Source organism: Salarias fasciatus, chromosome 7 (assembly GCF_902148845.1).
Source record: "Salarias fasciatus chromosome 7, fSalaFa1.1, whole genome shotgun sequence".
In the NCBI taxonomy this organism is placed as follows: Eukaryota; Metazoa; Chordata; class Actinopteri; order Blenniiformes; family Blenniidae; genus Salarias; species Salarias fasciatus.
Genome location: NC_043751.1, coordinates 22,795,250 through 22,822,786, shown reverse-complemented (window position 1 = coordinate 22,822,786; position 27,537 = coordinate 22,795,250). Strand labels below are relative to the sequence as shown.

General features: G+C 40.9%; 2 protein-coding genes across 4 annotated transcripts; one reads left to right on the top strand and one right to left on the bottom strand.

The window, feature by feature from the left end:
* The first annotated feature begins 3,116 nt into the window (after positions 1–3,116).
* On the top strand, positions 3,117–13,859 carry LOC115391212 (myosin heavy chain, fast skeletal muscle-like). Its single transcript, XM_030095302.1, has 41 exons — positions 3,117–3,136; positions 3,354–3,395; positions 4,191–4,412; positions 4,488–4,631; positions 4,731–4,887; positions 5,002–5,029; positions 5,110–5,218; positions 5,302–5,394; positions 5,484–5,547; positions 5,630–5,728; positions 5,822–5,925; positions 6,027–6,165; positions 6,252–6,370; positions 6,493–6,642; positions 6,740–6,910; positions 7,002–7,302; positions 7,398–7,468; positions 7,561–7,648; positions 7,747–7,864; positions 7,950–8,073; positions 8,357–8,493; positions 8,581–8,836; positions 8,929–9,171; positions 9,258–9,434; positions 9,542–9,687; positions 9,792–9,882; positions 9,968–10,357; positions 10,461–10,587; positions 10,672–10,790; positions 10,878–11,074; positions 11,180–11,363; positions 11,458–11,623; positions 11,725–11,849; positions 11,950–12,258; positions 12,359–12,562; positions 12,670–12,795; positions 12,885–13,055; positions 13,132–13,236; positions 13,329–13,424; positions 13,516–13,647; positions 13,757–13,859. Exons 3-41 carry the CDS (start codon positions 4,206–4,208, stop codon positions 13,775–13,777), a joined length of 5,808 nt encoding a protein of 1,935 aa, XP_029951162.1. The 5' UTR covers positions 3,117–3,136; positions 3,354–3,395; positions 4,191–4,205; the 3' UTR covers positions 13,778–13,859.
* Positions 13,860–18,660: 4,801 nt separating this feature from the next.
* syt19 (synaptotagmin XIX) lies at positions 18,661–25,667 on the bottom strand. 3 transcript variants are annotated; one of them, XM_030095303.1, is made up of 9 exons: positions 25,491–25,667; positions 23,694–23,929; positions 22,424–22,497; positions 20,694–20,813; positions 20,208–20,390; positions 19,830–19,982; positions 19,542–19,661; positions 19,284–19,395; positions 18,661–19,193 (listed from the first exon to the last, which is right to left on the bottom strand). In XM_030095303.1, exons 2-9 carry the CDS (start codon positions 23,893–23,895, stop codon positions 18,886–18,888), a joined length of 1,272 nt encoding a protein of 423 aa, XP_029951163.1. In that variant the 5' UTR covers positions 23,896–23,929; positions 25,491–25,667; the 3' UTR covers positions 18,661–18,885. The 3 variants fall into 3 exon arrangements, with proteins under 3 accessions (XP_029951163.1, XP_029951164.1, XP_029951165.1); XM_030095304.1 differs by having other exon boundaries at positions 20,709–20,813; XM_030095305.1 differs by having other exon boundaries at positions 22,424–22,473.
* Between the last annotated feature and the right edge of the window lie 1,870 nt (positions 25,668–27,537).

Genomic DNA, 27,537 nt, shown 5'->3' with positions numbered 1-27,537 from the left:
CAAATACTGACTTCAAGCACAAGTGACTCATTTTTGACAAGAGAAGGATAAGTCAAAGAAATTTTTCATCATTTAAAATCAAACAGAAAGCAGGAAATCACATCTAAATTCCTAAAAATTTCTCACAGAGGACCTCCAAACCTTCCCCTCAGTTTTCAATGATCTCTTATAACTTCTTGGAACTCATGGGAAACAGGATCTTTTACTATTTCAAAGCTAAAATGTTAACAAAACGTGCAAGAACAGCCTTAATGTGTGTACAGTCTGTGATTTCAAAAGAACTCCTTTGCTTTGAAGCTTGCAGTATGTGCAAGGAGAATGTATGTGTGTGAAAAGATAATGCCTGCATGTGAAAGAGAAAACATATGTATGAGGGAGGTGAATATAGTATGTGTGTGAAAGGGCCAGAATGAATTAAGTCTTGTACGGCCCCTCATCTAATTGAAAAACGGAAAACAAAATTAAAAAGTTAAATATGTCATCTAATTATACATGTTATAAATAAATGCACAATAAAAAAATAACCAATATCTTTTGTCTTCCTTTCTCTGTCTGCCAGGTAAAGATTTCGTTCACTGAGAACGACCATGAACGACTCCGACCATGAGTGTCCGATTTCCAAGCTCCTAACACACTTATCATATTACGCCGAGCTGGTGTAATTATATAACTTCAGGACACCAACTGTTGTGGGGGCTCACCAGGAAAAGAAAGAATCCAAATGCATGTTTTTAGTGTTAATTGAGCGTAACTGGAGTCAAAGAACACAAATGTAGCTAATTATTGGATTATGTCCTTCGCCTCCAGTTTTCCTCCACTGAGTTTTGTCAATAACAATCTTTATTAGATTAACTTGTTCGGCATAAGAAAAAGTAGGCTGATCATGAAGTTTGATGATCATATATCAACACATTACGTTCATCTCCAAGTTTGATTTGTTCCCCAATATTGCCTTTCCTGTGTTTTTGACCATATCAGGTGACATAGTGATTAATTCAACACTTTGCATGCTGTGTGTGCCGTCTTGAGTAAAAGAAGACGACTCTAATGATCATCTTCTTGAATAAAATTGCAATTTTTCCCTTGAGTTTTTCCTGACTGGGTGTATCATTTATGAGTAGGTAAAGCTTGTTGAACCAGAGGTGCAAACAAACACATCTATTTAGGTAATTTTCCAACATCTGTTTGGAATGAACTCACAAAAAGTCCATGTTTATTCATTTAGTTTCAGACAATGATGATGAACATTTTTATTCACACTGCCTATGATTGCGCCAGAGAAATCACAATACATCAAACAATTAATACATATTTGACTATCTATCCATCTTACAAAAACACACATATGTACAATATGCCATGCACACATAGCCATCTGAATCTGATTAGGATTGTGAAAGGTTCACTGCAGTTCATATAATAGTTTGATGTGGTCTGATGCTGGCCTGGGGGAGCACGTGTGCGCCCCCTGTAGGTCTGATTGAGACATTTCATACGGCAGTGCAGGCAGCCCTCTCAGCAGCAGCATTCAGTTTTATTTCATAGGATCATTATTTAATGCAATATCTTGTGCTTTGAATTTTATTTTTCATTCACTACTAGTTTTGTTGTAGTTTGATTTATGTAGTCTTACTGAAACTTTTAATTACTGCGCAGATTTAATAACCCCACAGTATGATCCAGGTCACCAGCTGTATTTGAGCCAAATGAATAGCCAGTGAATGATTAATAGTTGTTAAACGTTTCTCTTTCTGTTTAAGATTCGTAGCACTTACTTTTGGAGAAAAACAAGTGTAATCGCTGTTTTACATTGGTCATGAAAACAGCTGATAGTACTAATGTGCTACTGTCAATCTTTTTTGTATTTTGATTTAGTTTAGGAAATGTGATAGATCATGCACATAAAATAGTAATATTCACAGTATATTTACTGTCATTGATCAAAAATACATCAATTCTGACCCAAAAACAACAAATAAATGTCAGATGTACCTTCATAGCGGTTATAAAAGGTGCTCGATGAATGAAGCATCTTTTTCTTAGTATAACCACTCTATAAATCCTGTAAAAAAAGAAAGAAAAAGAAAATTAAAAAAAAAGTTGCATCTAAGTGGATGAAGGCAGTTAGATTGCAAGTTCTGCAGAGCAGCCTTCAGGTTTGCTTCGAGCCCTTTTATCTGTTTAACTCGTGTAGGAACAGCCAATCCAGCGCAAGTCCCCCCTTCTCTGGCATGCCCACTTTAACCTACCCATTTAAAGTTACTCATAGTGCCGGAGCTACTGAATGTTGTCTACAGCAGATCAGCATATGTACCTCCTTTCACTCCAAGTTGGCCAGCGTGTGCTTCACTCTGTAAATTAAAATAAAACTCACCCCATGATGTAGGTGTAGCTCTCCACTTAGAGCTCAGAGTGGAAGTGATGTTGAAAAAGTAACACGTGCACAATGTTCCTCACATAACTGCACAGCTCATATTTGTAATTTAATTGTGATTTTAAATAAGGACACCCGGGGCATTATGCTTCTCCAAAAATATCCTCATCATTCTGTCAAAACTCCATTTATGATCATGTCATCATATCAGTCTGTCACATTTACATTCATTTTAAATGCATCAGACTGTTTTAGGGTTTCTAGGAATAAATGTGCTCATCAGATGTGTCCAAGTATGTTTTTTATTTTCAAGGTCACTTTGTCCTTAATTGAAACATTTCACAGCAAACTTTACTGAGTTCCAAAATATAGCCAGGAAGATAAAAATATGGCACGAGGCACCACCACATTCATAGGATTCATTCTAAAGGTGTTTATGTCCAAAGATGTGAGTGAAAATGCCACATACTCCTGCTGCTAATTTAATCTTTTTAATATTTTTCTTCATTAATGAGATAAATCCTCTAACTCTATACATGTATGTGTAATCACGAAACACTGAAAAGCTACTCCAGACAGAGATTCCCATCAATGCAGTGCAGGAAAAGCATTTCGAATGCTACAACACTCAGCTGTCATCCTCACCATATTTGGCATGCCAGCCTGCTTTAGCCTTTGCTTGCTAAGCAGGATAGATCATATATAAGGGGTCCGGGAGATGCATCAGTGTGTGGTGGAAGACCAGTGAAGTTCCTGCTTGTGGTGAGACTTTACATCATTTCTCGTCATACTATTGAGACGTAGTTCTCATTTGAAAAGCAGCTAATAGACAAGTTGATACAAGACTAAATGCTTTGCAAAGACATTGTGAGGTTTAATTCACTATAAACTAAAATTTCTAGAGTTACTGTGATTTTAATATGAAGTACTTCAACAATTAAAAATCAGTCCATAAATTGTTTACTTCTGTTTTCAACAGGTTGTGGAAAATAACATTCTTTTCACTAAAGGGGAGAGCCAGGTACGAACTTTTTAAATATTACTCTGATAAAACGACAAAAAGGTGTTATCAGTGAAGGCATTCGTGTTTTGAAACAATGTCAGACATCATGGAGTGTACATTTTATACTTGTGTCATAGGCGCCGATTCATGTTTTTGCCCATGGCTGCTCAAATATTATGAATAATTTACCATCATTTAAAAATTAAATCTTTCTGAGTATATACGGTTCCTTGCTGCTTCTGAGGAACTCATTTTACAATGATTTTCTCATCATCCGTTATATAAAGCCTATTTTGATAGACTTGACACACAGAGAGGGTTCTGGTCGATTGTAACCAGCTCAGAGAGAGAGAGAGAGAGAGAGAAGGTCCTGGATCGGAAAGGATCCAACACCGCTCTCTTTCTCTTCTTCTCCTTGCTTCATGTCATTTTCCTTCAATTGAGGGAGATTTTAATTTAGGCAAAAAGTTTAAATGATTAATCTGAGTGACGCTGTCACAAAAGCCTTGTGATAATCCACGTTGCATATGCAGTCATTGATGGTTCAGCGGTTGAATTATTGCCTGCCATGTGGGAGACGGGGGTTTGATTCCTGACCAAGGCAACAGATTGTTCACGAATTCATTCAGATATGTTTAGTTCATTTTAAACACAGTTGTGTTTGTTTTTGTGTTTTGATTGGCTATCCCCCCTGTGGGTGCTTAACCTTTTCTATGATCGGCGCCTATGACCTGTTTAGTGAAACAGCTCCTGTTCACCATATTGTCAATGCCATGAACAAGATGTTTCTTAGACGTTTGCTTCTTCACATAGATATAAACCGCCACCATGAGTACGGACGCGGAGATGGCCGTTTATGGCAAGGCTGCCATTTACCTCCGTAAGCCTGAGAAGGAAAGAATTGAGGCTCAGAGCAAACCCTTCGATGCCAAGAGTGCCTGCTATGTGGCTGACACGAAGGAGTTGTACCTGAAGGGTACCATCATCAAGAAGGACGGTGGCAAAGTCACTGTCAAAGTCCTGGACACTGAGGAGGTCAGTAGCGTCCAGTCAGACTCAGGTGTGAGTAAAATGTGACTGGCTCTAATTGTGAGTGATGTCCTGTTGCAGGAGAGGACAGTCAAAGAAGATGACGTCTCCCCCATGAATCCTCCCAAGTTCGACAAAATTGAGGACATGGCCATGATGACCCACCTCAACGAAGCCTCTGTGTTGTACAATCTCAAAGAGCGTTATGCAGCATGGATGATCTACGTAAGATCCTAGTTAAAGACAATTCTTGCAAGTTACTTCCTCCCAGGAACCAAAGAGCTTGCCTTCACTTTTTTTCAATTTCTGTGTGAATCCTTTCAGACCTACTCTGGGTTGTTCTGTGCAACTGTGAACCCCTACAAGTGGCTCCCAGTGTACGACTCTGAAGTTGTTGCTGCCTACAGAGGCAAGAAGCGTATGGAGGCTCCACCCCACATCTTCTCCGTCTCTGATAACGCTTATCAGTTCATGTTGACTGGTAAGTCTTTTCTTTTTTTCTTCATTACAAAGAATTTATCAACATAGAAATTAGATGTTGCAGGTGGGAAAAAAAATAAACAAACCTGAATATCTTTGTTTATTTTCTTAACAGATAGGGAGAACCAGTCTGTCTTGATCACGTAAGTATTATGCTTGTTGATTTAGTTCTGTGTTTTATGTCATTGTCAGATTTGCACTAAAAGTCCTTCTCTATACCTAGTGGAGAATCTGGTGCTGGAAAGACTGTCAACACCAAGCGTGTCATCCAGTACTTCGCCACAATCTCAGTTGGTGGTGACAAGAAGAAGGAGACATCATCAAAAATGCAGGTGCGTTGTCAAACGGTTTATGAAATGTACTTCAAGGAGAAAAGACTTTTTTCTGACATCTCTGGTAAATCTGAAACATTTAGGGATCCCTGGAGGATCAGATTATTGCTGCCAACCCTCTGCTGGAGGCTTATGGTAATGCCAAAACTGTGAGGAATGACAACTCTTCCCGTTTCGTAAGTATGAAGTGATTTCTTCCCTGAAGCACTCATTGTATACGTTTCCTATATGGAGTAACTTATGACATTTTCTTCAACACAAACAGGGTAAATTCATCAGAATCCATTTCGGCACCACTGGTAAACTGGCTAGTGCTGATATTGAGACCTGTAAGTGGAAAATTTGTCATTGTGAGTCACAAATGTGTATAGATGTTGAGCAAAATGTGACTTATTAACCTAAATTTTGCAGATCTGCTGGAGAAGTCCAGAGTCACTTTCCAGCTTCCCGATGAGAGAGGCTACCACATCTTCTACCAGATGATGACCAACCACAAGCCCGAGCTGATCGGTGATTAGACTTTTGCATTTTTCACATCGTGAATCCAAGATTTCACACAAAATGATCAACTGACTAAACAGTTAACCTTTTTTTGACTTTCAGAGATGTCACTGATCACCACCAACCCCTATGACTTCCCCATGTGCAGCATGGGCCAGATCACTGTGGCTAGCATTGATGACAAAGTTGAGCTTGAGGCCACAGATGTGAGTAACAGTCCTAATATTCACAGTGTCGTATGTTACGTATGTTTTCAGTGTTGCTTTTGTTGAACATTTTCTAAGGTAAATATACTTCTTCTGAACAGAACGCCATTGACATTCTGGGCTTCACAAATGAGGAGAAAATGAGCATCTACAAGATGACTGGTGCTGTACTTCACCACGGTAACATGAAGTTCAAGCAGAAGCAGCGTGAGGAGCAGGCTGAGCCCGATGGCACAGAGGGTAAGTACTTGTGCAATACTGAAGATACAAAACCCTCAAACAGAAGTAATAAAGCTTTGAATGAAAGAGCATTATGTTATTTTCAGATGCTGACAAGGTTGCCTACCTGCTGGGTCTGAACTCTGCTGATATGCTGAAGGCTTTGTGCTACCCCAGAGTGAAGGTCGGAAATGAGTACGTCACCAAGGGACAGACAGTACCTCAGGTAAGTAGAACTTACTTATGCCGTCTGCAGCGAGGCACCTTGATACAGAATTACTGCATGAACATAAAAACCCAGTTCCCAGTTTTTCACTGACAAATACTTATGTTCTTGTCAATCTTTAGGTGCTGAACTCTGTGACTGCCCTGGCCAAGTCTATCTATGAGAGGATGTTCTTGTGGATGGTCATCCGTATCAACCAGATGTTGGACACCAAGCAGCAAAGGAACTTCTTCATTGGTGTGCTGGATATTGCCGGCTTTGAGATCTTCGACGTAAGCTTCATTCCTCCATCATGAAATAGCTATTATTGTCAGTATATGTTATATTTGTTCCTTTTAGAGGTAACGCAGGTATATATTCTGTTTGCAGTTCAACAGCATGGAGCAGCTGTGCATCAACTTCACCAATGAGAAACTGCAACAGTTCTTCAACCACCACATGTTCGTCCTGGAGCAAGAGGAGTACAAGAAGGAGGGTATTATCTGGGAGTTCATTGACTTCGGTATGGACTTGGCTGCCTGCATTGAGCTGATTGAGAAGGTACACATCAATTTGCTACATTCATCGTGTATCATTATTTTTCTGAATAACACTGTCCATTCACATCATATGTTTCTATTGCTTTATCAAGCCCATGGGCATCTTCTCCATCCTGGAAGAGGAGTGCATGTTCCCCAAGGCCACTGACACTTCCTTCAAGAACAAGCTGTATGACCAGCATCTTGGCAAGACAAAGGCATTTGAGAAGCCCAAGCCAGCAAAGGGCAAGGCTGAGGCCCACTTCTCCCTGGTCCACTATGCTGGTACCGTGGACTACAACATCTCTGGCTGGCTGGACAAGAACAAGGACCCACTGAACGAGTCTGTTATTCAGCTGTACCAGAAGTCCTCAGTCAAACTGCTGCCTGTCCTGTATCCCCCCGTTGTTGAGGGTATGTTCAGCAAAGTTATGTTTAGCTGTAAACATAATTGTGAATTCATGGGACATGATTATTCATTGTCATCTTTTTATCTCAATTTTGAACAGAGACTGGTGGCGGCAAGAAGGGTGGCAAGAAGAAGGGTGGCTCTATGCAGACTGTGTCTTCACAGTTCAGAGTAAGGTTTAAGTTATACCTGAAGTATTATTTGATATTTACCTTCATACTTGTTACATTTATTGACGCAAAATCATCACTATGTACCCACAGGAGAACTTGGGCAAGCTGATGACCAACTTGAGGAGCACCCATCCTCACTTTGTGCGTTGCCTGATTCCCAACGAGTCCAAGACTCCAGGTACATGACTGACATACTGAGTTTGTACACTCATATTGATTAGAATTAGGGTTCAGAACTGTATGCACGATCATAAATGCTAAATGTTCACTCTATAGGTCTGATGGAGAACTTCCTGGTCATCCACCAGCTCAGGTGTAATGGTGTGCTGGAGGGTATCAGAATCTGCAGAAAGGGTTTCCCCAGCAGAATCCTCTACGGTGACTTCAAGCAGAGGTATGAATGGTGATATTTCGGAACACTACTTTTATTGGGACCTCTATAACAATACTCATCTAGGACTTTAATTCTCTTAAAACAGATACAAGGTGCTGAATGCCAGTGTCATCCCCGAGGGCCAGTTCATTGACAACAAGAAGGCTGCTGAGAAGCTGCTGGGCTCTATTGACATTGATCATGACCAGTACAGATTTGGACACACCAAGGTAAGCACTTTTACTTTATACAAAGGTTTTTCGACATAAGCTTTATAAAACCTTTCCGAATACTACTTTGAATGCCTCTCTCAAAAAGCAACTTCTTTCAGCAGTCTCAAGATGTACATAAGCTATAGAAATAACAAATTCATAGGTCCATCCATGAAGGTACCTTATTGACAGAAGGCTAAAAATTAATTATGTGTATACTCTGTTTATTCTGGTGTAGTCTGGTATATTGCTTAGTTTTGTGTAGACATCCATTGATCTTTACATGTTTTTGTTTGCTTAGGTGTTCTTCAAGGCTGGTCTGCTGGGTACCCTTGAGGAGATGAGAGATGAAAAACTGGCAGCCCTGGTCACCATGACTCAGGCTCTCTGCCGTGGATACCTCATGAGGAAGGAGTTTGTCAAGATGATGGAGAGGAGGTGAGTTAGAAACAACAAATTGACAAAATAGACATGTCAAGATACCTGAAGGATAACTTGTCTCTAACATACACATCTTGTCTACAGAGAGGCCATCTTCACCATCCAGTACAACGTCCGCTCATTCATGAATGTCAAACACTGGCCATGGATGAAGGTGTACTACAAGATCAAGCCTCTGCTGAAGAGCGCTGAAACTGAGAAGGAGCTCGCACAGATGAAGGAGAACTACGAGAAGATGCAGTCCGACCTGGCTAATGCTTTGGCCAAGAAGAAGGAGCTGGAAGAGAAGATGGTGTCCCTTCTGCAGGAGAAGAATGACCTGCAGCTGCAAGTTGCATCTGTAAGAAGAAAACCTGGGAAAAACATTTTTTATTTCAATACTATGTCCACATAATATTGAGTTGTTAATACCTTTTTGTCAATATGAACTAGGAATCAGAGAATCTGTCAGATGCTGAGGAGAGATGCGAGGGCCTGATCAAGAGCAAGATTCAGCTGGAGGCCAAACTCAAGGAGACCACTGAGAGGCTGGAGGATGAAGAGGAAATCAATGCTGAGCTTACTGCCAAGAAGAGAAAGCTGGAGGATGAGTGCTCTGAGCTCAAGAAGGATATTGATGACCTGGAGCTTACCTTGGCCAAAGTGGAGAAGGAGAAACATGCCACTGAGAACAAGGTTTGTAAATCACGGTCTGTTCTGATGAACAAATCAAACTCAGGAATTGTTAAGCCATGCAATAACATCTTCTTTCGCAAATGCAGGTGAAGAACCTGACTGAGGAGATGGCCTCTCAGGATGAGAGCATCGCCAAGCTGACCAAGGAGAAGAAAGCTCTTCAGGAGGCCCATCAGCAGACTCTCGATGACCTGCAGGCTGAGGAGGACAAGGTCAACACTCTGACCAAGGCCAAGACCAAGCTTGAGCAGCAAGTCGATGATGTAAGGTTTTCTCCTCAAAAAAAAAAAGAAAAAAAAAAAACTCACCTGAAGTGTCAAAATAAGACTCCTCTTGGATGTGATGATAATAAAATTGCATCCATGCACAGCTTGAGGGCTCCCTGGAGCAAGAGAAGAAGCTCCGCATGGACCTTGAGAGAGCCAAGAGAAAGCTGGAGGGTGACCTGAAACTGGCCCAGGAATCCATCATGGATCTTGAGAATGACAAGCAGCAGTCTGACGAGAAGATCAAGAAGTAACTAAACATAGTTTTCTCTTTTATTTAAAGACATGCTTTGTGTTTCTAGACACATGCCATGTCATGTTGAACTCTTACTATGCATTTTCTGATGATTACAGGAAGGACTTCGAAATCAGCCAGCTCCTCAGCAAGATTGAGGATGAGCAGTCCATGGGTGCCCAGCTTCAGAAGAAGATCAAGGAGCTTCAGGTGACTGATGCAACATCAAGCAGTAATTCATGTGTGTATCTCTGTTTGAATGTTTAATAATGGACCCTTTAATCACTCCAAACAGGCCCGTATTGAGGAACTGGAGGAAGAGATTGAGGCTGAGCGCGCTGCTCGTGCCAAGGTTGAGAAGCAGAGAGCTGACCTGTCCAGGGAACTTGAGGAGATCAGCGAGAGGCTGGAGGAGGCCGGTGGCGCAACTGCTGCTCAGATTGAGATGAACAAGAAGCGCGAGGCTGAGTTCCAGAAGCTCCGTCGTGACCTGGAGGAGTCCACCCTGCAGCATGAAGCCACCGCCGCTGCTCTTCGTAAGAAGCAGGCCGACAGCGTTGCTGAGCTGGGAGAGCAGATCGACAACCTGCAGCGCGTCAAGCAGAAGCTCGAGAAGGAGAAGAGCGAGTACAAGATGGAGATTGATGACCTCTCCAGCAACATGGAGGCCGTGGCCAAAGCAAAGGTACATAGAGCACATAGTTTTAACTTTTGTCCCTGATTTTGAAAGCAAAAATTGTTAATAACATAAGTGGCATCACTGATGTAATCGATTCTCTCCACTCCAGGGAAATCTGGAGAAGATGTGCCGTACCCTTGAGGACCAACTTAGCGAACTGAAGACCAAGAATGATGAGAACCTGCGCCAGATGAACGACTTAGGTGCACAGAAGGCACGTCTCCTGACAGAGAATGGTATGTATAAGGCACATAAGACCCTCAATGTCTGACAGACACAGACGAATATGAACTTATATTCTATTGCCATCTTCACTAAAGGTGAATTCAGCCGTCAGATGGAGGAGAAGGAAGCTCTTGTTTCCCAGCTGACCAGAGGCAAACAGGCCTTCACCCAGCAGATTGAGGAGCTGAAGAGACAGATTGAGGAGGAGGTTAAGGTAAGAATCATTTGAGAACACCATCAGTGGTTATTAATCTTGGGGGGAGTTTGATCTCTTATCACCTTTTCCTTTGACTCACTTCAGGCCAAGAATGCCCTTGCCCACGGACTTCAGTCTGCCCGCCATGACTGCGACCTGCTGAGGGAACAGTTTGAGGAGGAGCAGGAGGCCAAGGCTGAGCTGCAGCGCGGCATGTCCAAGGCCAACAGCGAGGTGGCTCAGTGGAGAACAAAATACGAGACTGATGCCATCCAGCGCACAGAGGAGCTTGAGGAGGCCAAGTGAGTGATGGTCAAACAATTAAATGACATCTACACTCAACATTTTTTTGTTGCACTACATGTATATACCTCTGAGTTATTCACTGTTTATTTTGTATTTCGCAGGAAAAAGCTGGCTCAGCGCCTGCAGGAGGCTGAGGAACAGATTGAGGCTGTGAACTCCAAGTGTGCTTCTCTTGAGAAGACCAAGCAGAGGCTCCAGAGTGAGGTTGAGGACCTCATGATCGATGTGGAGAGAGCCAACGGACTGGCTGCCAATCTGGACAAGAAGCAGAGGAACTTCGACAAGGTAATGTCTTTCAGCTTCAGCTCCCACCGGCACTTGGGACGACTTCTCTCCGTGTGGATGCACCACTCACCTGTGCGAATGGTTTCATATCTAGGTGCTGGCAGAGTGGAAGCAGAAGTATGAGGAGGGTCAGGCTGAGCTTGAGGGAGCCCAGAAGGAGGCTCGTTCTCTTGGCACTGAGCTGTTCAAGATGAAGAACTCCTATGAGGAGGCCCTTGACCAGCTGGAGACCATGAAGCGTGAAAACAAGAATCTGCAGCGTGAGTTTCCAAAAGTCTCGGCTGTTTGAGCCCCAGATGTGTTTATCAGAATATTCACATTTCATATGTTCAGATTTAACCGTCCTGACTCCTCTTTGCAGAGGAGATCTCTGACCTGACTGAACAGATTGGTGAGACTGGTAAGAGCATCCATGAGCTGGAGAAGGCCAAGAAGCAGGTGGAGACTGAGAAGGCTGAGATCCAGACTGCTCTTGAGGAGGCTGAGGTACACTTTTTTTTTGCCTCTGATTTGCTTTTGGTTAACATTCCCAGTCATAAACTAATCTTCTAAAATAAGTATTTGTGTATTTTTTTGATGCCTTTAGGGAAGCTTGGAGCATGAGGAGTCAAAGATCCTGCGTGTTCAGCTGGAGCTCAACCAGATCAAGGGTGAAGTGGACAGGAAGCTGGCAGAGAAGGATGAAGAGATGGAGCAGATTAAGAGGAACAGCCAGAGGGTGATTGACTCCATGCAGAGCACTCTGGACTCTGAGGTCAGGAGCAGGAACGATGCCCTGAGGATCAAGAAGAAGATGGAGGGTGATCTGAATGAGATGGAGATTCAGCTGAGCCACGCCAACCGCCAGGCTGCTGAGTCCCAGAAACAGCTGAGGAACGTGCAGGCACAGCTGAAGGTACTTTAAGTCTATGAGCTATTGAGAACAGCATGGCAGGTACTGTACATCTCCAGTCTGGTATTTTTTTAAATCTTTTTCCATACTTTTTCTTCTCCAGGATGCACAGCTGCACCTTGACGATGCTGTGAGGGCCCAGGACGACCTGAAGGAGCAGGCCGCCATGGTGGAGCGCAGGAACGGTCTCATGCAGGCTGAGATTGAGGAGCTCAGAGCTGCCCTGGAGCAGACTGAGAGGAGCCGCAAGGTTGCTGAGCAGGAGCTGGTTGATGCCAGCGAGCGTGTCGGACTTCTGCACTCTCAGGTGAGGATTTTCTCCACATTTGAAAACATCTTCTCAGTGTTCATAAGTGACAAATCTAAGTTTTTAAGAGACATTCTGACCTCACACAATCTTTTCCGTTTTTTTAGAACACCAGCCTTCTGAACACCAAGAAGAAGCTCGAGAGCGACCTGGTCCAGGTCCAGAGTGAAGTGGATGACGCTGTTCAGGAAGCCAGGAACGCAGAGGAGAAGGCCAAGAAGGCCATCACTGATGTACGGCTGGTTTCTTCCCTTAGCAGCATGCTCCACATCATCTGTCCTTTTTTCGTGCTGTTTTACACTGAAATCATTGTGTCATCCAGGCTGCTATGATGGCTGAGGAGCTGAAGAAGGAACAGGACACCAGCGCTCACCTGGAGAGGATGAAGAAGAACCTGGAGGTTGCCGTCAAGGACCTGCAGCACCGCCTGGATGAGGCTGAGAACCTGGCCATGAAGGGTGGCAAGAAGCAGCTCCAGAAACTCGAATCCAGGGTAAGCTGGAGACAAGATTTCTGCGCCTGAAAAAATATACAAACAGATTTTAAATAACTGGTACTCTTTGCTTCAGGTGCGCGAGCTGGAGACCGAGGTTGAGGCTGAGCAGAGACGCGGTGCTGATGCCGTTAAGGGTGTCCGCAAGTATGAGAGGAGAGTGAAGGAGCTCACCTATCAGGTACAGTAGCACAAGCATTCAAACTGATAAACACTTTGAAATTAAACTCATCATCAAGACCTTTAATCACGAATTCATGTGTCCTGCTACAGACTGAGGAGGACAAGAAGAACGTCAGCAGACTGCAGGATCTGGTTGACAAGCTGCAGCTGAAGGTCAAGGCCTACAAGAGGCAGGCTGAGGAAGCGGTAAGAGAGTGTATTGATTTAGATTGATTTACCTTTAACACCTGCAGGCTTTTGTGAAGATTTAAACAAAATTCTCTGTCTCGTGTTTCAGGAGGAACAGGCCAATGTTCACCTGTCCAAGTGCAGGAAGGTCCAGCACGAGCTTGAGGAGGCTGAGGAGCGCGCCGACATCGCTGAGTCTCAGGTCAACAAGCTCAGGGCCAAGAGCCGTGACTCTGGCAAGGTATGTCCACTTCGGTAAAATCCACAACATCTTGGAGCAGATGCGAACTGCCTTGAAGCATTTTGAAATTACAGCAAACTTACACCGACTTTTTATCTGTCTTTTCCAGGGAAAGGACTCCGCTGAGTAAAGCACACTCAGTGTTTCACTCTGTTGTATCATAAAATATGATATTTCTTGTGTTGAAACAATAAAGATTATACTGCTGCTCTTTCAAATCCTTCTGTTTTTCTGTCTTTCTTGCAGTGTAGTGAAACATTTTATTTATTTTAAACATTCAAACAAATGCCATGCAACACACAAGGTCTGTAAGTAATCACCTATGCACTTAAAAGCAATAAAACTTGGATATAAAAGGCCAGCTTTAATTGTAGGGTTGATAAATCCTTCACTGATCCAGAAGAAAGCCCCCTGAACAAGCTAATGCAAAAGAAGACTTTAATATTGATCACAGCCTCAGAGCAAAGCAAGATACCAACTATTCTTACTGCTAAATTGTATAAAAGTGTACATGTCAGGAGGTGAAATAAAATAATCGGACATAATCGACATCCTCTGAAGTTCGGTTGGCTCCGTATCATGGTGCATGGGATGCTTCAGTGACCATCCTCACACAGAGGGGCTATAGCCTGCTGCAGTAATGCAATCACCACCGAAAAGCTAAACAGTATTTACAATACACTGAATTTAAAGGATTTGTAACTGATGACATGGAGATCACAGCTTTTAAGAGCCAAGAGCAAAACATCATAAAGCTGAAGATGATTTTTTTTTGACACACAGTGCCTGTTCAATATCTTAGAGCAGGAATATGTTGACTAATGTAAGATAATTAAATAAATAAATAAATAAATGAATAGATAAATAAATGTGAAATTATTTTATTTATTTATTCATAATTTCTTCTAAAAACAATACAGTGATGATGAGTTGCTATTGAAAGCAGATTAAAAGCTTGTATATTGTAAATGAAAATAAATGAAGTGCATGATTATAAATCTGTGGTGGACAATAAAAACGTATCTACTGTATCTGTCTATCTATCTATCTATCTATCTATCTATCTGTTAATTAGCTTGTATAATTGATTTTGCCTGACTTTAACAGAAAGGCTGATTTTCCCTTTAATGACTACAAACAATTTTGAGAATGAATAAATGAATTAAAGATTAATGAATGTTTTTCATTCTGCACTTGTACTTGTTGAGAGACTATTTATTGTGGAAACTTGAGGAGTGTTTACCACTCACTCCCGTGTGTGACATTTTGAAGATTGCATTGCTCAACAGGCGGAAAGAGGCTGACATTCAGAGTGCAGCAGTATGCAGGAGTCAAAAATGGACTTGTAACTGTGTGCAGAGTCTTTTAAAGTGTTAATGGCTTGGCATATGAATAATGATACGAAAGACATATCTATGACGCGTAATGATGAAGATTTATTGCATCTATAATATAACTAGATAATGTTCGTTATTTAAGTTCCTGCATGAATGTTAAATCTTTTAATTGTTTTTTTTATTGAACACTCCATTTAAGGTTTCAAATGTCTAATATAAAATACATGACAATAACTCACATCAAATGAGAAGACTTTTAAATTAAAAGAAAAACAATCACATCAATTTTTCTATTTTAGGGCCAGGGATTATTGCAAATTGAGGATCAGCATTTGCTGATGGAAACATGAAACATCAGATGTACGCACAGCGACAAATGCTCGACTCGTTGGATCAGCTGCCAGCCTGACCCTATTTGGCATCAGCCCCATTTTTAACTTTTGCTCTCTAAGCAAACACATCCATTTGCTAAGAATCCGATACAAGCCTGCGGACGAAGGCATGCGAAGTGTGTGTACTTGAATTATGTACTTTGATGTGTTAGACCACAGTGAACCAATTACACATGCCATGCATGAATGATACAACATTAACTATTCCAAAGCATTACTATACTGCTTCATTCTGTGTGAAAATGTTGTTAATCGTTTAATGGTTCTTTTAGTTGATATCTGAGAAAGAGTATGGAAATCTAACTACTCTGGTAAAATCATATATTCCTTATTTTATTTATTTATTTATCTTCCAGATGAAAATGAAATAAAGTATTCAGTTTGACATTATTGACAGGGTAACTGTAGGAAGACAACAAAGATAATCATGCAAATTGTTGTACATCAGGGAGAAATCTGTACTTTTTCATTCTTTTATAGCTCTTCATTGACAAAATACCATAACTATTATTAAATATTCATGTCCACTTTGCACAGCATGAGACTATATTACATGTCACACACTTATACATGTACACATTCTAAGATATATATCAACTTTCCATATAACAATAGTCAGTTCCTGTTCAAATTAATTGTCATTAATCAGGCTTAATGCTGTAATTAAATAATCCTTCATTGAGAGTGTGGTCAGCCAACAGGTGGAAGGAAATGTGGATCTCAGGGATATTCTGAAATAGACTCTCCGAGGGTACAAAGTGTCCGAGCAGCTGCTCATAAAAGATGCCGACTGCACTGGACACATACAAACATTTCTACTGGAGTAATAACACACACACACACTTTTCACAATGATGATTTTCTCAGTTTGTTGGAAGAAGAGATGAAAAAAAAATTGATAATAATGAATGCAGGAAGGCAGTACCGACTGACAGTCTTGTCTGCTGTGCCATGAAATCAAGAGTCTAATCTGTTACAGCACTGGAAGGCAATGAGAAGTGAAGAGTGGGGATGAACGCACTTGTAAATGCTTTACCTATTTTGGTTTGCAAAGTTGAAATTTAAAAAGACAAAGTCCAGAGGAGGGGACTTGAAAAATTAATTTACTGAGTGGGGGACTTACCCCACTGTTGATTTATTTTTATCACCAGGCCTTGGTGGTAGAGAGCCACTTGTTTATGACTGTTGGGATTTATTGGCAGTAAATCATTATTACTAGAGTGCATCAGAGGCTTTTTACTTGCAGCCAAGATATTGGATTAGGGCAGTGGTTCTCCAAGTATGAAGGATCCTTCAGTGGGAAGTGGCGATAAACCAGCAAATATGCTATTGATAAACAATTATTTAAGAGTTTGCTGAAAGTTTCGTCATTATGAGGATTTGGTGGTTTAAACTTTTTCACTATACTTTTTAATGATTTCATCTTAAAGCATTCAACATTGTCTCAAAAAAAACTTTTATCCTTTGTCAAGTTATTAACCATGTTATTTTTTAAAACGAGGACAGAGATTATTTCAACAAGAAATAATGACTTTATACCTTTTATCCAGAACATTTTTTTTTGTAAAACTTTTGATAGAAAAAATAAGTAATGGGAAACCACATCTTATAGCATCATCAGTAGCAGTTATGATCATTTACATGAACATGGAAAAGGACATTTTGTGCTCTTTCAGACCCCACCTAACCAGATTGTTAAATAAGATTTATTGATTGACTGATTGATGAAAAACAGCAACAAAACTGCATAAAAAAAGGTTAAACTACATAAATACAGACGTGGACAAAATTGTTGGTACCCTTCGTTTGATGAAAGAAAAATTCACAGTGGTCAGGGAAACAACTTGAATCTTGACAAAAGTCGTAATAAATAAAAATTCTATGAAATTTAACCAATGAAAGTCAGGCATTCCTTTTCAATGTCTCCCATGAAGCCCGCTTTGGTTCAAACAACAACGGATGGTGCGATGTGACATTGATGTTCCTTGAGCTTGACGGTCACCTTTAATCTCTTTAGAAGTTTTTCTGGGCTCTTTTGTTACCATTCATATTATCATCTGTCTCTTTGATTTGTCATCAATTTTCCTCCTGCGGCCACGTCCAGGAAGGTTGGCTACAGTCCCATGAATCTTGAATTTCTGAATAATTACACTTCCTGTTGCCCTAATATGAGCCACAGACTGATTACAACATTGTAAACACCTGTGATGCTAATTAGTGGACACACCTTGGATTGACATGACCCTTTGGTCACATCATTTTCAGTCTTTTCTAGGGGTACCATCATTTTTGTCCAGGCCTGTTTGAGTTTATTTTTTTTAATAATTCTGTTGAAGTATGGTTGAAAAGCAACGTCTGACTTTTATTGGTTACATTTCAAAGAAATTTTATCATTGCATTCGTCAGATTCAAGTTATTTCTCTGACCACTGTGAATTTTTCCGTTCATTAAACAAAGGGTACCAACAATTTTGCCCACGGATAAGAATTCAAAGCAGAAAAACTGAAAATTAACCTTGATTGATCCTGTTGTTACCAGTGTTGTTATCATTACGGTTAGGATTCGGGTTATTAAGCTTTTTTACGCACCTTATCGATCAGGTGTGCTCCATGAACTGACCTCCAGGAGAAGAAGAAGCATAATTTGGAGATATACCTGTCCAAATACTTGTTTGTGAATGGGATCTGTTCTCAACTTTTCAACAGTGCTGGAAACAAAACTCCTGGTCTATACTGCCACCATGTGGACAAACTGAGTAGTTATTTCATGTACATTAATGTTTTCCACACGTTTCACTTGATCACCGCACTGCAAGTAGGTCTACAGGTACACTGGTTTTCACCCACACATCCAGAACCATGCCTGTGTAAAATGGCACTCTAAATTGTTCCCAGGTGTGAATGAGAGTGCATGTTTCCCTGTGTTTTCCCTGGTGGCCTGTCCAGTGTCGACTGCCTTCACTCTGTGCCTTTGAACTGGAAAAAGTGGTGAAGAAGATTGAAGGGCAATATTAATACTTACATTCTTAAACACACCATGCCTTCAAAAAGTGTATCTCTGAGGCATTTCACATACACAAGCCATTCCTCTTCAGTATCTTCCTTTCAAACTAATCAAAGCCTTTAGTAAAACACTGACATAATGCTGCCTGCATTGTGTAAATTAAAAAACACTTAAGCTTTTCATGTTTATACAGAAACCTTTTTTTAATCCTTTAATTTACCAGGTGCGTTAATCGAGAAATGTTTCTAATCTCAACAAGAAAACATGCAGCTTTTGGTCTGTTTGGTGCTTTCTGTACAGAATTTATTATATATAGATGGTGCATGATGACAATTGGTTTCTTGAGTGACTTTACAAAGTTTTGTGAACAAATTGACCATCCAAGAACCAGTTTAAGAGTGATGATCTGGAGCCGAGTTTGTTTGTTGGAGGAGTTTGCAGGAGCAGAGATGTCTCATATACCATTTTTCAGCTGTATACAAGCAACAGATAAACATGAGAGGGACTCAGATCAGCAGGCTGTGCCACTTTGCTACCGGCTGACGAACCGAGCGCATCATCAAACTCCAGTGCTCATCCTCCGAGCTCCTCTCCTTCCCCACGATCAGCTGTCCAATCAGGCGTTTGGAGGATTTCTTTGAAGTGTGGCTCTCATACACGTAGACCAAAACCTTACACTGCTCCACGGGAAACTCCGGCAGGGAGAATATGAGGACCTTGTTGAAGACGGTCAGCGAGCATCGGGGCACTGCCGAGGTTTTCTGGTACGGCAGCTTGGACTGGTTGCTCTGGACAGTGACCCTGGCGTAGAGAGCTGAACACAACACATGAGGAGAACTGGTGTACCGTGATTGTGTGATGACTGTGTGTGTGTGTGTGTGTGTGAAGGCGGTTTGTCGTTTACCTTCATTCGAGTGACTCTGAGTGAGAACAGTTCTGATCTTCAGCAGGCCCACCTCCAGCCTCTGAGACGTGGGGAGAAACTTGAGTGACAGCAGCAGCTTCCCAACAAGATCCTGTGCATGAGATCAGCAACACGTCGGCAAAAACCAATGAAACCACGAACCATCACGGCTGGTGAGGGTCAACTCCTCTAACAGGGGTCCGCAGTATAATTTTCATCCTAGACTTGGCTAGCTGTGTGTGTGATAGCCTGCAGTACCTTCTGTGGAGTCTGCAGAGCCTCTTGTAGCTCCAGAGGATAGGCGGAGTGGAGCCGCTCCAGAGGAACCCTCACCTCTCCTAACACTGTGTGTCTGGAGAATTTATCGTAGTCCCTGACCTGACGCACACACACACACAAACACGACAATCACAGAATCAGTGAAGCATTCCAAAGTACCCTGCACACATCGCCTTTAATGCAAGGCCTGAAGGACTTCAAAATGTGAGTTTTAAACCACTCATATACAGTTTTATGTGTAAGAGGTGTGTTTTTGCACTGCAGGACCTCCATCCTGAGGCTAATGTGACGGAGCAAATCCTCCTCCTCCTGCAGGATGCAGGTGAACTGGTCTCCAAATAAAGGGCTGCAGCTGCCTTTCACAACACGAGTCCTCCACTCCTGCAGCACCGTCCACAGAACAGGCGGCGTGGCTTCTCTCTAAGAGGATCACACAGCACTAATCCATAACACCTTCAGACGATCAGCGCAGAGAGACAGTTCCAGCAGAAAACCCCGGGATGGTGTTGGCATATTTTTGCATGGGAAATGACAGGAATTTGGCTCACAAACAACTTTGGGTCAAAAAGGCAACCACCGCTGCTTTCGCTTTTCATTTCACACTTCGTAAAAGAATAAAATCAAATTTTAACACAATCAAATCACCTCGTCACAGTTAAATTCCTCCATGTTCACTGTGGACTCCGCAAACATGAGCCGGATCTTGACGAACGGATGAAGGCTTCTCGTGGGCCTGTCCTGAAAAAGACCCTCGGCCTGCAGCACGGTGACCACCAGCTGGGTCTGCTGCTGGTCGTAAAAGACCGAGAAACGTAGCGATCCGTCAACCTGCGACGACAAGAGACAGTATGTGAGGAAAGACCCCTGAAGGCTTGACATGTCCTGACAATGTGTAATCATTCATTAAACCTTTTTAAGAGGAACCAAAGTTTTCTGAGATTAAATACCTTAACAGCTACTACATCAACACAATAGAACATTTTTTGCAGCTCAAATCTGAGCTTAAAGTTTTGTTGCAATGTTTCTGAAGTGATTTAGTAGTCATTTTAACCGCAGAGGAATGGGTACAGACAATACCATGAAACTTGCATGAGCTGCCTCATTACATCAGGATGACAGAGGCTCTGTTACCTTCCTGCTGGTTACCTTCTCTCCCGTCTCCCCGTCTGACTGGCTGGATGCTGAGGAGGGATACGAGGCCAGAGAGAAATAGCGGCTGAGCCTAAAGGCCTCGGCGTTGGCTGTGACCGTCTGCCGAACACAAAATAAAAACACACACACACAAACATTTCCATGACACCTTTAGGTTTTCTTTGGCTTCTGGCTCCCAGGTCTCAGTTTACTCTGTTTGCATAGGCATTGCACTACAGCGGAGATGTCTAACCTTTGTCCTAGAGGCCACCGTCCTGCAAGTTTTTAATCCAAATTTACCATAACACTCTTAATTGTAGCATAGACATCACGACCAAGCTCTGGAGAAATCCTGAAGTCCTACACCTGCAGTGAAGAGGTCCCCCAAGACCAGAATTTGACACTGTTGAACAGAAACAAACTATCTCTGACCAGCTTCTAACCTCACATATGTACCTTTAAATTTGAATCCAACTCTATTTTTTTCTCCACCATTAAGTAAGAAACATTTAATAAACACAGCGCAGTGTTGACTGACACATAAGTCATGTGGCATCATGCAAATAGACTATATAAACAAAGTGTGTGTGAGGATCCACATGCAGGAAGGCTCAACATCAGGACAAACACTCCTCCCAGCTCGCCTTGTCTTCTCCCAAAGGTGGACAAACAGCTGCTAAATCCACGTCAAGACTCAAGCACAGGTTGAAGTCGTTTTTTGTCCTAATTTTACTGTCTTGTGTCGCCAGAAGCACAGAGCAGTCCAAAGGCCCTTCAGCTTAACTGGAGTTTGACTTGTTGCTTTGAACCGTTAATATTTATAAGGTATGTTTCCATGTGCTGTAATACCTGAATTCCAATTTTGATGAAAAGTATAGAGTGAAGCAGTCAGGTGGAACCAGGTGGAACTCTGTTTAGTTTGTAGATGTGAAAATATCACACTTCTCTCTTTTTCTCCTGATAACTAAAAAAAAATAACAGAGCCAAGCATGCAAAGTGTTTTCTCTTGTCAACTTCAATGTGTGTGTGTGTGTGTGTGTGTATTTGTGCACTCACGCGCATGCATGTGGGCTTTTTAAAGGAGTATGTTTTTTTGTATACATGTTTATAGTCACATCTCAAACAGTCGCATAACACCACTGAAAAGTAATAGTGAGTAATTATTGCATTAATGTATTTATTTACATGTAACAAACACAAAAGATACACTAAAGTTGAATTGCGTTACAAAACGATTTAAATAAGGCCAAACTGGGGATTTGGGATTTTGCTTTACTCCTAAACTAATATTTTGTTATATTAAGAAAACATATCATTATATTTATTGCTTAAGTATTTCAGTTTATGTGTTAAAAAAAATGAAAAAAGCAAAATATATTGCTGTTTCAGTTTTAGTTAAATAATGACAAGTTTTTTTTCAAAACTGACATGATATTCTTTCATATGCGAGTTGAGTATTTAATCAACAAACCAATAAGTTTTTCAGTCAACCTGTTTACCAATCTGTAAATTGAGATGAAAAATGACACGGAAGCAAACAACTAAGATGAAAAGATTTCCTTACAATTAATACAAAACCTGTTCATAATAAAGACACATCCTGACAGAAGACCGTTTCCTCACATTTCTCTGGAAAGTATTGCTTTAGTGCGTTCATCTATCTATTCTAACACTGATAATTTTCCTCACTCCAGTGTTGTTTATTCTGAGTGATCTTGTGTTGCTCTTACCTTTGTACTTGGAGCTCCGGAGTAGTTTTCAGCTGCTGAGGACTTCTCTTCTGAGAACATCAGATCATTATTCACTACAATGCAGAACGAGCAATATCATTTTAAATCGTATTCAGTAGATGTCACAATACAGAACACAAAAAGAATTAATAATAACACTCATTAGTTCTATTTCAATTTTTAACTGTGTTGGTCTCAATACTTCTGGTAGAAATGGGTAAAAAACAGGTGAAATGGGTGTAAGGAACAACTGAACAGTAAATATACATTTATCTTTTAATATAATTGTTTTAAACTACCAATCATAACCGAAGGCAACTGTGCATATTTCAAACAAAGATTATTTGTTTGTCTCCACGTCTCCGATTTAAAATGGTTTAGTCCATTTGTTTGCCTGTGGATTGTAGTGGGAGCAACCAATCTTAAAGGTTCCATATTATACAGTTTTACAACAATTTCACATCAGAGATCCAACAACACTGTTCAAACCATATCACCACAAACACATTACCTGTGTCAATAATTTCCACTGCAGCTTTCTTATTCAATCAGGAAAAAGGAAGGAAGAAAAGAAAAACTTAAACACCCCCCAATCGGTGAAGTGTACATTTGTGCAGGATTAATATTATCACAGGATGTTGCTGTTTGGGGAAATATTGTAGAAAAAAAAGGCTCCTGTTCATTTATTTGGAGGGCTGAGCTCATCTACCTTCAGGAGGGTCAATGGCAGTATTCACTACCAGGTTATTTCCTCAGCTGATGTCATGGAGGGAAAATTAACACATTCACTTAAAGGTGAAGAAGTGAGGAAGAGGACAGACCTTCACTTCTGAGGCTTCATACACAGACTATTAGAACACATTACTGCTGGAAAACCACTATGAGGTGAACAGTTCATAACATGGAGCCTTTTATTAAGAGTCAAGTAAACTAAAAAAAATCTTTATGTACTTTATTTTTGGCTAAAAACATGTAATATAATTGATTTTTTTTGTTCTTTTTTTTTGCTTTTACACAAAATGTTCATATTTTACAGAAATATTTTATAAAACACTAATTATTATGGTGCAATTGTTCAATTTCTTCCATTAATAAAATAATGAACAAAAACTAACATATTCATGGTTCAGGCCTTCATACGAACCCTTTTCTAGACACACATTCAAAGATTGCTCTTAAATTAAAAACATTCCTATTTATTGTTCCCCCCCCTGGACCATGAAATTAAATTTCCTCCTGCTGGAAAAGTAAATACTGTAATCCCCATCACCTGTCTCTCGCTGGGTGTATCTGGTGTGTGTGTGCGAGCAGCATCTGATGATCTGCCAGGCCAGGATGCCCAGAGCCAGGAGCAGGAGGCTGATGGAGACGGCCAGGACCAGGTACTTGACGATCTCCGAGAGCGTCATCCTCAGCTCCCAGGCCGCAGAGATTGGCTCCAGGGGAGCAGGAAAGCCTGTGAGAGTCACCATGACTCTCTGTGTCCATGTGGTCTAGAACATCCCTCTGCAACCGGGGAGGACGGACAGAGGACTTCAGATTAGACTTCATTCTCTCCATGTGGGGAAATTCAGTCATCACAGCAGCACAAAGACAAGTAAGCAAGAATAATAAAGAAAAAAATAAACAATGTAGTCAGTTTTTACTTGAAAATGTTGGGTAGTTTCCTTACTGGTGTCTGATGGCTTGTTATGGATTTTATTATTGGTTTCTTGATGAAAAGGTCAAAATCAGATTCATCCAATGTATTAGAGTAAGCAACTCAGTCCAAGGAAAAGTGCTTCCCCAAGTCAGCACTCTAAATTCCAAGAAGAGCAAAAGTTTTTTAATGGAGCTTCTTGTCCTTTAAAATGGAACTTCACATAAAAGAAGTTCACAATAACGACCGTGGTGAAAGCAGCAGTTCACACCAAAGTTATTAATGAGAAAGAGGCAAATTAATTAAGATGGTTAACACCTGGAGATGGCTGCTCTTTCAACATTTGCACTAAGTTTTTGTTGTTTTGTTTTTATTTTGCTTTCCAATCTCAGCACTGCCCCACCATGGCGATCAGAGGTACTGCTCCGCTTGGTCTGTAAACTTCCAGGAGATGGACAGATATATGGACTGAATCAGGGTGTCTTAACCCTGGTCCTCGAGGCCCAGTGTCCTGCATGTTTTACCTCTCTCCCTCTCTCTGACACCTGATTGCAATGAGAGCTAATTACTGGGCTGCTTGTAAAGAAGCCCAGTAATTAGCTCTCATTGCAATCAGGTGTGTTCCAACTGGGAGCAAGGTAAAACAAGCAGGACACTGGGCCTCGAGGACGAGGGCTAAGAAACCCTGGACTAAATGAACAAAAAGTACAGACAAAAAGTGTCCGTTCATACAAACAAAACTACACCACTACCTCACATGGACATTAGGACAAAGAAGCCATAAAATGACCATAGATCTTTCACATTACCCTCAGCTAAACTACATGTAAGCTTAACAGCCAAGGTGATGGGAGCACGAAGGTATTAACAATAGTTAAAACATGCAGACAAATTAAAGGATGCATATTACTTTAGTGAAGAAGAACAGTCGAGGAGAAAGATTCAGTTACTTTTCCTCTTTAAAAAAAAAGTTAATGGGGTTTTTTTTTTTGCTATCCCTACCCCACATTCTTAGGTTTTAGGGAGCACCAAGCCACTGCATAGAATGGAAGGAGTGGAAAGTAGGTGTTTCAATAGAGGGAGTTAAAGTTAAGTCAACAGATAAACAAGTACTAAAGATAGAGTAGGACAGTTCACTGTGCCCATCTGTAGAGACGAATAACTAAAACATCTTGTCAGTGTTGGAGTTCTGTGAGTAGAAACTGGTAGAGCTCAGTCTCAGTAGTAAAAGACGTGCTTATTTCCTCTCAGGAGGAGTTCAGTCAAATCATGCAACACACAAAGTATGCTACAAACTCTTATCTAGTGCTACTAATAGAAGAAAGACAGCTTTTAGAAAGCTCTAAATGTGCACTGCTGCATGAATGAGCTCAACACTTAACTTTATTCATGAGAAAACACTAAAGACCATATAAACACAGTATCTACCTGCTGTAAGTGACGACAGCTCAGAGCTTCTTTTTCTGCAGCAATCCATCCATCTTTCCCTGGTGTGGAAACATCCCATAAAACGACAAACTCAAAGCACTAGAGCCTCATGGTGCAACTGTTCCTCCTGTTTCAACACTGCAGACACACTGCCACACACTCCTCTCTCCACGCACACTGAACACATGACCTCCTGCACACCAGTGTGGGCAAACAGGTTTGATTGCATCAAAATGACATTTGTGCGAGCCGAGGATGAAGCCAACCATGCCGTCTTCCTCCTCAGCTTTTATCTTCACATCTTAATGCTCACATAATCTGTCAAAAAACAAACAAAAAACAAAAACAAAAACATGAATAAACTACACCTGTGCCTGATTGTGTGACTGCCTTCACCTGGCGTACAAAGCAGTTGAGTTCTGCTGGTTCTCCTGTTGGCTTCCTGTGTGGTAAACGTCTCTGTATTCTTGAGTTGTGGCTTTTCAGCGTGTCCTTGTGATTTTCCTGTGATCTAGAATGAGTTTTTTTTTTTTTTTTTTTTTGAATTTCTGTGTAATTGTTTTTATGAAGCAAAAATGAGCTGCAGGTCCACCGATGGCAGCTTGAGTCTTCTAACCCATCTCTTTTTTCTTGATTACAGTTCAGAACTTTTTTTTTCTTTTCTTTCTTTTTTAACCTAACATGAACCAAAACTTGAAGCACAAGTATCTCTACTCCTCCTAAGAATTCAGTACTTTTTGAAACTTTGTTTTTAATACTGAAAACCAGCTGTTCGCTGCAGGTAACAGACTAAAAAGACAGAAACACAATCATAACTTGAGATATTTGTGAAAAACATTCCCTTGTTTTCTTGAACCTTCTCTCCTTTTGTCTCACATGACGGAGTGACGTTCATCATGGAAAAAGAAGATTCAAAGCAAACTCTTGAGCAATGTGAAGTTATGTGGGTGAAAGATAAAGCGACAAAAAAACCTAAAGTTATGCTTCAAAGAACGAGGAAGAGAGTCCCTCCAGCTAAGCTTCTCCACTTCCGTGTTTGCTGGGGCCTGAGGCGAAGCGGGCTGGGGATTAGGTGTTCGCAGGTTCAAATCCCACAGCAGCAGGACACTTGACCTTCACCAGCTCCCCTGAGGACCACAGTGTGGCTGCAGCTCTGCATCCATGAAATAAGATTGGTCAGTGTGGAAAAAAAATGGTATTTCCCCATAAGGACGAAGAAAGTATGATAGGCTGTGTTTTTTACTAGTTTTTTTTTTTTTTTTAATAACCAAAAAAAACAAAAAACAAATTAGATGCTTCACAAAGTATTAAAAGCAATACAGGAAGGAAAAATAGAACTAAATGCTTGTCACTGATATTGATCACAAACAAGAGATTGGCAGTTGTTAGTGTCTCCAGTGAGATTTATAAGGTTTTGTCTGCATTCCTTTTGAAATCCTTTTCTTCGTAAAGGACCTTGAAGCTGCATTTTATATGGTACTTAAATAAATAAACTTTGATGATTTCATTCCATCATACACAACTGATATTGTGTTTATGCTGCAGAGAAGGAACCTGAGGGTATTTTCTTTCCTTACAGTGGTTATAAAGGCAGATTTATAAATGACTTAAGTTGCAGCAAAGAAAGGAGATCCATCAATCACGCAAAATGATTAAGCAATATAGAAGAGAACTTGAATGAGTAAACTATCAAACATTTCTCACACATTACTCCTTTAACTCCATTATGTTGAACGATGTGCCTCTAAATCACAGATATTTCAGTCTTATTAGAGAACATTTAAAACCCACTGTAACTCCTGTTTATGTATTCAAGCTCACTTCTTACACTCAAGAGAATTAATCTACATTCTCATATATAGTTTTTCAACATGTATCAAAAAAAAAGGTTTTAACTTTCATGATGTATTAAGAGCTGCTGAACTGAAGAACTGAAGATATGAATTAAAATGTTCGGATAGCTCGAGCAAAACTGGAGAAATGTGGACACAGACGACGCTTCTGCTTCACACTTCTCACAATAAACAAACTCCGACATATTCTGAAA